The sequence below is a fragment of the Antrostomus carolinensis genome, unplaced genomic scaffold (assembly GCF_000700745.2).
Source record: "Antrostomus carolinensis isolate BGI_N321 unplaced genomic scaffold, ASM70074v2 scaffold43199, whole genome shotgun sequence".
Classification (NCBI taxonomy): Eukaryota; Metazoa; Chordata; class Aves; order Caprimulgiformes; family Caprimulgidae; genus Antrostomus; species Antrostomus carolinensis.
Window position 1 is genome coordinate 6,423 of NW_010338672.1, and position 9,999 is coordinate 16,421.

The 9,999-nt window shown below is 41.2% G+C and overlaps 1 protein-coding gene across 2 annotated transcripts; it reads right to left on the reverse strand.

The window, feature by feature from the left end:
- Positions 1 to 2,977: 2,977 nt before the first annotated feature.
- TP53INP1 (tumor protein p53 inducible nuclear protein 1) lies at positions 2,978 to 8,553 on the reverse strand. Of its 2 annotated transcripts, none has more exons than XM_010175585.2 (3): positions 8,268 to 8,553; positions 7,400 to 7,751; positions 2,978 to 3,335 (listed from the first exon to the last, which is right to left on the reverse strand). In XM_010175585.2, the coding sequence occupies exons 1-3, from the start codon at positions 8,377 to 8,379 to the stop codon at positions 3,086 to 3,088; spliced, it is 714 nt and encodes a 237-aa protein (XP_010173887.1). In that variant the 5' UTR covers positions 8,380 to 8,553; the 3' UTR covers positions 2,978 to 3,085. The 2 variants fall into 2 exon arrangements, with proteins under 2 accessions (XP_010173887.1, XP_010173888.1); XM_010175586.1 differs by having other exon boundaries at positions 7,400 to 7,748; positions 8,268 to 8,551.
- Between the last annotated feature and the right edge of the window lie 1,446 nt (positions 8,554 to 9,999).

Here is a 9,999-nt window from a genome sequence, read left to right on the forward strand (position 1 = left end):
TTGTGTTAAAACTATTAAAAATAAGAGCCAGACATTCTTCCATATCAAAAGGACTGCTACAAATAGAGAAGTGGCTCTGGAGAGAAGCTGCCATATATGCATAGACTGATGCACAGTATTAATCCTAACTGAAATGTCCCTTTTGAGTCTTCAAGTTTGCTGTGTAGAAGGCACAGTTTAAAATGCAAATCTGTCTATTGACCAATATATATGAAAATACAGTTTCCGCGAGATTCATTAATATCAATCAGTATGAGACAGTGCAAGGCCTCCACTTTCACAAGAAAAAACACACACTTTAATACAATTCAAAAACAATATAAAAAGCCACACAGCTCACTATTAAAACAGAAAACCAGAACAAATCTAATCGCCCAATAGCTCCAGGCACAAAACAGGGCTAGACCAACATAAATACGTAAAACACATTAACAAAAAGCCATTGATGCAGTACTATCTCACACAATAATATGGTTTCCAATATTACAAATTGAGAAGCACAGCTTTGTGCAACAAAACAGTTTATATCCTGAAAGATATAGGTTTTCATCACTAGAAAGTCATCTAGTAATGTAGTATATGATCAGTATCTCCCAATTCTAGGAGCAGTCTAAAGTTGCATTTACTTGTCTACTGAGAAGAACGGACCAAGGCTCTCATTGTAATGCCTGGGAGCCTTATACTCTCAACTCCATCCCCCCGTTAAGAGTTAAAGGATTACTCACTCCTTCCAACACAGGGAGGTGGAGATTCCATCTTCCTTCATTTCACTTTAAGAAAATTAAAGCTGAAGGAAAGTAGTTACTTTTTTATATAAAAGAAAAATAAAACAGGAAAGCAAAGAATTTTCCTGAGCTAGAGAGTTGGCAGTGAGAAGAAGGAAGTTTAAGCTGGGTAAAAAGTTGGAGTGATAAAGGTAGATAATCTGAGGCAAGTAAGAGTATTAAGAGTATTTGTGAACAGATGAGAGGTTGGTGAAACTACAGCTACTTGCAGATAAATCAGAGTATTTGGACCACAAAAGAATCATTGTATGGACATGGGCACATACTGCTAAACAGAGTAATAACAAAATCTGTTTTGGAAACTCATGATGTGACCAATTTTGTTTTCTTTCACTGTCTGTGTGAGTTCAATAGGTCTTGAAAAAAGAAAAATAGTCTAGTGTATCCAGGAAAGCACCACTTGCTTTTATGCATTTCACTGTTTGTCAACATCCCTTTGCAACAATCCTAACTAATCCCAGTGAAGCAGCACATCTGCAGTGAAACAGAGGTTATAAATGCTGTTTCCTGTACACTGAGCATGTTCCACAACAATTCCAGCTGCAGAATGTGCAATGGTGCCACTACATCAAGGTTAAACCAAATTGTTGGGTTTTTGCTTCAGTGAAATTGAAGCATTTGGCTGAATTAAAAAATACATCATAGGTCTGGAATAATTCACATGGTTGATCTTGCCTAATTTCAAAGGCTCCTCACATAACTCCTTATACTGATTTCTGCATAAGGACTACTGGAAGACATGCTTGAATGTAATGTTAACGCTTTAATGCCCTAGGCACTGAACACAAGGGAAAAACAGTCGGTCACACTAAGCACTGACAGAAAGGGGGATAAATTTACTTTTATTTCCCCCCTTCCTTCTGTGCAGGTTTCTGCTTACTCACCTCCATTGCCATTTAATCTACTTCCCACACTGGGATATTCCCATACCAGGGCTTGGCTGCCACGTGGCTGCTGTGTAATACGCATTCTTTGTTAACAGGTGACCTTTACTTTTTTCTTTTTTTTAAGTGCCTGCCAACTTCTAAAATGTCTTGCACAGTGTTCTTAAGAAAACTACTTGTTAGTTTCAAATGGCTTTTCTTTCCTGTTGGCCCACAGAATTGCTATCCAGTCCTTCTGCACCCAATGGGCTAGAAAAACAACTACTGCTGATCCACCTCAGTTTTTATACACACGGCGTTTAGGTCTGTATGACTGATTTTCAGCATGCTTTTCTCCCTGCCACACACTGCCCTTCATTTCCAGTCACAATTAACTCAGACTTCATTTTCAGAGAGAGAGAGAGAAAGAGAAAAAGCTAGGAGAACTTCTGATAAAAATCTTCCTTCTAGCCACTTTTGAGCTACTCTGAACCTGTAAATATGAGACAATCTATCAGCAATCAGCAGCTCAGAAATGGTTAGCCATCAACCTGCTTTCTTTAAAGAGCAGTCAGCTACTGGTGGCATTAGAAGAACAGTTTATCCACCATCTTTTTACTTTAATTCAACTAGAGATTAAATAGAATAGGATAGGGGAAATACACCTTTCAAAGACAGAAAGAAAGATTTAGAGAAAAGGAGTAAGAACTCTAACTGTACCAAGTAAAACTCAGTTCAGTTCTCTGGGTTTTGCACCTGCACTTAACCCAGAGGTCCACTTTTCCTTCTACTCCACTGTGAGGTACTACATCTGTAACACCAGTGCCATATCATACAATATTGGGGGGGACATTTAATCCTTTCCCATACTAAGTACCCAACACACCCATGCAGACTCCACTAACACAAGTAGGTACTAGGCAATTTAGATTAGATGTCCTTCTTGTAACAGTTCAGCATAGCTATGTAATATCCACCGGCAGCTACAGTATTTCCTTGTTAGAAAGTAATAATAAACGCTGAATACAGACAGATACACAAGCTGTCAAGTACTGGTCATTAAAGCATACAGCTGACCTCAGATTTTCTAACTCCACTTTGATTAATGCAAAATGTAACTGATTTTATCTCAGTTAAGCTTCTTTAAAATACCAACTAAGAACCCATCTATACATCATAGTTCATAAAACAGCACACAAACTATCATACTGATAGGCTTCCAATGTCTACTGATAGACACTGACATTTAACATCAACGTTTAGGACTTGCTGCAAGGTGTTCGGAGATTTATGTGTAATTTCAAAATAATGCAACACTAGTTACGATTGTGTTTGACAGATTGATGATCAGCTTCAGATTGACCACACTTACCTATGCATGAAAACAAGAGCAACCTAAAAAACCCAATGAGACCATAGATTAAAACCCAAGAGCCATCAGTAATTGAACTGACGCTGGCAAGGCTGGTGAACAAACAGTCCGTTGTGCTTGATTTGCCGAGAGTGGCAATCCCTGGTAAGGTTTTGGCGACGGAGACCATTTCTGCTGAGATAATGTCTTTCATTATGTTCTTTTATCCAGTGAGTAGGACGAAAGCTCTTGTTTTTTTCCAGAAAAGCTGAACGAGTAGCAAGAGCTGTGACGTAGCAGTGAACACGCTGTCCCGTTTCATTTCGGGCCTCCAGTCTGGAAATGTAACAAGCAGGTATCAGTCATTACTGAGGTGCATTGGAAAGACATGCAATCCATAAAGGGCAGAACACAGACATCAACATCCTGCATTTCAAAAGGGCTTCCTTATTCTACTGGATAGAGATTTGGGCTGAGGTGAGGTCAAGCAACTTCAGGAAAACCACACCAGTAAGTAACGTGTAGTGGTGCTAACTCACTTTTTGTGTGAGGGCACCACAAGAGCCTTTGGACTTTTGGTATCTTATACTATTGAGCCCTTCTTTCCCCACCTCACTTCCCTAAGCCCAAGATGTAATACAGATCAGAAATATAGGGCAATGTGTGTCACACTGCTCCAGCTTTAGAAGACTTTGAGATACCTACTAGGCAAAGTTTAGTTTAAAATAGTCTTGAATGCAGGTGGCTCAGCCTGAAAACAGAACACCACCAATGAAAGTGCATTTGGACTGCCAGCCACGCAAATAAATCCAAACAACATTCATGAAGAGGAATGGGAAAGATAGACCAGTTGTGACACACACGGAAAATAACTTAGAAGGGTTGTTCCTCGACCAGCCCTCTAGATTTCATGAGCAGAGAGTCATCAGTTTCAGCAAACCCTTAATCCATCATGCACTAGGTGAAAAACAAACCAGCAGCCTATGCAAGCAGGGACTGACAAATTGAAGGAGGACTTCCCTACTTGACAGAACAATCACTGGTGTTTCCTGAAACTTCCAAAGTAAAGCTAAAAATAGCCTGGCAGTTTTAAAAGCAAAGCAAATCCCAAGTCTGAGTGCCACAGCTGGTGTGAGACCACTGGCATTGAGTTGTCTGCCTTCTCTCTCCCCACCCAGGGCTCAACAACTAGCTGTCAACACAGCGGTGCCCAGGAAAGATGTCTGCAAGACCAGGACCTTGTTCAGGCATGAGCAGGAGGTCTCTTGGGAAGTCTGTTTTTCAGCACTAGCCTGACTCTATAATAAAGTCTCTTCTGGAAGACCCTAACTTGCATTTATTCTGTGATGTCTCTGTAGACGTAAGTCTGGTTTGCTGTGCCCATGGTACACCCTTGTAGCCTTGCTCTTGAGGGGCTGCAGATGCCTGGCACAGAAGTGAGCTCTTCTGCCTCTCCCCACTCCACTCTGGAGTGAAATACTCCCTGTCAGCAAGGGAATACTCCTTCCCTTCTACTTTTTTTTTTTTTCTTTTAAATACCAAAATCCACTTGCTTTTGGCCCCTTGGATAGCTTGATAGGACTGACTGAAGCCTACAGACTCCAGAATAGCCATGTGTGACATGCTGGTTTTCCCCTGTTCATTCACTGGATATCATCCTAAACCTAGCACTTGAAATATAAGGCAAGAAATATGTGAATAACACTGCACAAATCAATTCACAGTGCCTTGTGAATACTTTCTATGAAGTTTACACCAGTTTAATTCACATGAGAGTGCCTGCAAATAGAGGGCTACTGTTTTCTATACAGGTTGGTCTCTTAACGTGTTCAACAGTGCTGGAGGCAGAACTCCAAGTGAAGCCTTTCTGGGGAAAGCTCAAAGGAGCTAGGAAGCCACACCACACTTATTAGAACTCATATTTCCTAAGCATGCTCTTGCTGCATGTCATTAGCTAGCAAAGTGCTGTGGTTTGTTACAGAAAAATATGACTAACCTGATGAACACAGGGAAGTTTATACAACATCCTTTTGCTTTGAAAGGAATTTAAAAGGAGCAAACAGATTTCCTCCACAAAAGAAGAAAAACTGTTTTAAACTTACTGGTTGAAGAGATGTAAGTTCCTCCCCCCCACCCCTATTATCAAATACCCTTCCATTTGCAAGCCAACACTCTTCTACTCATCATCTTAAAAGTGAAACTGGGATAGCAGAGGTGGTTTGAATTATCTAAAAGGCCAGGTACTCTTCCAAAATGTAGCACTTTGGTATCTTAGTGGTTGTCTTTGGTAGCCTAGCACTAGTGAGCCCTGGGCACTGAGAGAACAGGGCTGATGAGCCTCCATCAATGTTGTCAAAACATAATTTTAGAGGGGCTGTGTCTAAAGCCAGAGTGCTGCTACATACATTTCCCGCAGTGTCCCCAGCATCTATTGTGCTAGAAAGCTTAAGTGTCCTCCTAGTTGTGCTATACAGCCAGACCACACAAGAAACATTAAAGGCTTCAGACCCCACCCCAATTAATATTTAAGTAATTTTTCTGCACTTAGCATTTTGGCTTGTTAAAGCAGATTTAGTTAGGCTTGATCAAGTAACATCATTTGGCACAAAGGTTAGTCCTAAAACCAGTATTGTTTTGGCAGACAAGGCTCTAGAGGAAGCAGTGTTGCTAGCAGCCTGATCAAACAAAAAGCACTGTCCCAAAACAGTAGTACTTACTGTGCCAGTGTGCCTTAAGCAGCTTTTCTTGGCCCTACAATGTTAAACGGCCAACCATTAAACCACCAGAGACTTCAAAACAGTTTTTGAAACTTACTGCATTATCAGCCTAATTCATGTTCCCAGTTTCTGTAATCTACCTCAGCTTTAGACTCCTCCCAGTTCTGCCACCCAGAATAACAACCTATACAAAAGCCTAGATCCTCTGATGAAGCAACAGCACAAAATTCAGTGTGAAGAAACTTAATCACACACCAGTTGAAGACCATCGCACCTTCAGCTTCTCCATACATTGAAGCAGCTTAACTGTACTGTGTAAGACAGGATTCTTCTCCAGAAGGATTTATACCAGTATCCCCAGTTCAAATCACTATCTACTGCAAACTGGTATTTTGGATAAAACTGGTCTACTGTTTTTCACTAGGGCATGCCTTGCAGCCTACAGTGCTCTTGCAGATTCCTTCAGCCCCTCATTTTAAAGGTGCTGTGTGCCCACAGCTTCCCTCTGATTTAAGTTAAAGCTAGACCCTTGATGCTTAACATCCCAAACTGCCCTCCCCAAATAATCATACAAATCCCCCACTCTAAGATTAATGGTATCAGCACTGTACTTCAATATGATACAGCAGCACATCATCTCAAACTCACCTACTTCTTTGAACTAAGAACTTTAAATATGACGAGGAGCTGATCAGGAAAGTCAGTGGGCACCTACCCACAGCAACTCTACTGCTACACTGATTTTTTTCCCCTGTATAGCAAAGCTTATATACTATATTGGGTTTTTTTTAATTGTTTCTAAGGGTAAGCACCAGATGGGATGAAAATTCAGTCTTTGTTATTAACTAGGATTCAGAAAACTCCAATTATTTCCACATTAATGAACACATGGGCAAGTGTGGAGTCATAATGGCAAAGAAATACTCTATTTGTATGCATCTGTGTATACTGCACTTGTATAGCTCCATATGCTGGACAGTTAACACCAAAGAAGCAGTGCATAGCAAATATGCCTTTGCAATAATCCCATGTGGACAGATCTTTAGGATCTCAAGCCAAAAAGCTAGAAGTACCTTGCTAGAAGTAGAAGTTTGCAGCACAAATTTTTACCTTGAGGGGAGTAAGTTTTGTGGAATATTCCAGTTTGCTTTTGTTCCACAAGCCATCTGTGGAAAAATTTAATCCTGTCCTAATCTATCACTAGGTTGAAGAAGAGAAAAAAAAACCCCCAAAACCCACCAGACTTCTCTGTGAGGATAACGAAAGGAATATTTTTCGTCTCACAAGGTAACTGAAAGGGTACTGACTAACAGTTATGAAAAAACACACGTAGCTATGAAGGGGGCAAAGTGCTTTCAAATCTGTGTTACCAGCTATACAGTTAACTGCCACCAGTTTCAACAGGACCAGAGCATATTCTGCAAGGGAGTAATTACATGCCATAAATATTAATGGCAGTGTCAGAATAGCATACCCAATTGTCTCCTGACACAGTCATCTTGTATAACATTTTTCTAAGCAGGCAGGCAGCCCTGACCACCCTACCCACCTTGTGTAGTATTCATGCTTTATTCACCTGTTCTGAAATACGCTGGAAAATTCACTATTAAGTGTCTAAGCTGACCAAGTAGAAACCAGATATTTTCAGCAACAGAGCTCCTTGACAAGAGAAATCAGATGTACCTGGGACTACCTGGGCTGTGAAACTCCTCATCTCCACATCCAGTCTCATTAAGGCTGTGACAGGTGTTGTGGACAGCATACACAGACATGCTGGGATGCTCTATTAGGAGGTTCTCCATCGGACTGGTTTCCACTTTGATAGTGGTTAATCCACCTGCAGTAAAACATGGGGGAGGGGTAATAAACCAGCTCTCCTCCATGGAACACGACTCAAACTGGATGAAGCAGGACTCGCTGGCCTCTGGCAAGTGTTCCAAGGGAGATGGTAAACAAGAGAAGACAGGTGAGCCGTCTACAGCCGATGCTTCAGTGATGTCCACTTCCTCCATGGAGCAATTAGTGCAAGTGTCTGCTGCAGGTGGTCGTTAGTCAGTGGAGAGGAACCCATGGATGTTGGTGATTGCAGGAGGTCGAAAACAACAAGGTTGCACATAGCCAGAAACGGGATATTAAAAAAAAAAAAAGAAACAAAATAAACCCCTATTAGCATGTACACAATATTTTATTTTTTTTTTTAAAGCAAAGGGAAGGGAAAAGGGAGTTCCCTGAAGAGCCAGGCTAGACATATAAAACAACTGTTATCAGTAAAGCAATACAATTGCGTAATAAGTCAAATATATTTTATCTGTACAAGGGTTCTGTTGAAACCCGTGTCAGGCTTATAAACCTGACATAATTGTTCTCATCAGTTTACGTAAAATGTTTTGGTATTTTGGTACATTTGTCTGGAAGACACCCTACACTCTAATCCACACTGGTTTTGCTTGGGTAAAGTTTCTTACAAGCTACTGGTGTCTTCACATGGAAGTAAGACAAGTAAGAGCCAGAGCAGGACAAAGGCAGAGCTTATGTTTGACAGACATCTTACCTATAAAGTCAACCAGAATCCACTCATCATCTTCTTTCTCACTGAACTCTGGCTCTTGGCTGGACAAGCTATCAATCTCTCCCATGAGCATGTTATTTAACCTCTGGAACATTACTAAGGCAGGAACAAGACTTTGGCTGGCAGGTCTTTATATCCAAGGTTCAAGGCACAGCTCACACTGTACTAGCAGAGTGGCATAGACTTGAGATTAAAGTGCATAGATGCTTTATCAGCTTAGGTACAGGACATGCAGAGGCATGACTGGTAAACAGTTTATGAGAAACCTGCAAAAAAACGATGACAAGGGTCTTAGTGACAAAGCAATGGGTAACATACCAAGAGAACAAATTAAAAACCCTCTCATCAGTGCAGTCTGAGGTACCAGTGAACATTTTTCCTTTAAGAGAAGAGGCAGCTTCACTGGCATCCACCATTCCCTCCCAGCTAGACACATACAGAAAAAGCCTAGGTCTCTCCTTGGAGTTAAGAGCCTTCCTCTTTGTCCTCCTCTCCATGCAAAGGCCTGTTCAGCTGTTGGTTCCCACCTTCTCCCATGGGAGGAGAGGGCTCTCATACAGGAGTCTTATGCCTATGCTCACTGAGGTGCTACCCCAGCTCCCTGGCTGTCTTCCTCCTAGTCAGAGGAGGATGTGAAGGCTAAGTACGTTTTCTGCTCCAGAAAACACATCTCCTCTGTTGATACAACCTCACACCTCTCCCAGAGACTCCTCTGAGGGCTTCCAGGGGCAACCAAGGCAGCATTTCTTCTTTCTCCCATCACACACAGTTCAGGGCCACTGCCTACAAGTTAACACAGCAGGAAGGCATGTCCCCTCTCCAGGTTCAAAGTGCACTACATAACTACTGGTGGTATCATTTTCACAGCAAGTACCCAACTAGTCATGTATGGCAAGCCTCAGTAACAAGGAAAAGTAACTCATATACTTAATTAAAACCAATGTTTATTTCTCAATACACTTCCCTAAATCTACATGTCACCATAAGCCTGAACGCTACTTTTGGCAGTTAAGATGAAAAATCCTGTTAGCAGCAAGACACTGAATGTTCAACCAGCTCACACCAGCATGCTTACAGCCTTTGAATATTTATCTATGAGCCAGTAAATAGAAGCCATTAAAGTAGCTGGGAAAGTAAAGACTATATGGAAAATACTGACTGATTTAACTACAAGTTAATTTCACCATAGTAATATTCAGATTATCACAGCATGTCAGAATTATTACAGATTAAATACCTGTTTAATAATTAAATAGGGAAGAAGATATGCATGTAAGAGGGTATGAGAAAGGGACAAAGACACACTGCACTAGACAAACCCAGCCATTAAAAGAAGATACAACCCATAAAGAATATTATTTAAGCCCAGTATACCCTGCTTCACCCTAAAACTCTCTGGCCACACACTGAAAGGTCATTTTGGCCTCCTACATCATCTCATCCCAGGACACTAGACCTCATCACCTACTTGTTCAATGCAAGGACAAGCACCTGCTCCATACAGTACTGCTCCTATAGACATTTACACAGCTACCTCCTTATTCACACAACACAAAAGGATAGGATTAGAATTTAAAGTATCCTTCAGAAGCAATATGGAAAGCTATAGCGTAACTCAAGAAGTTTTGCATTCTAGTTCTTCGACAGGAACTATCAGCTGCAGGAAAATACAAGACTAGGAACAACTGACTCAGCTGCAGTAGTGATAAAAGGC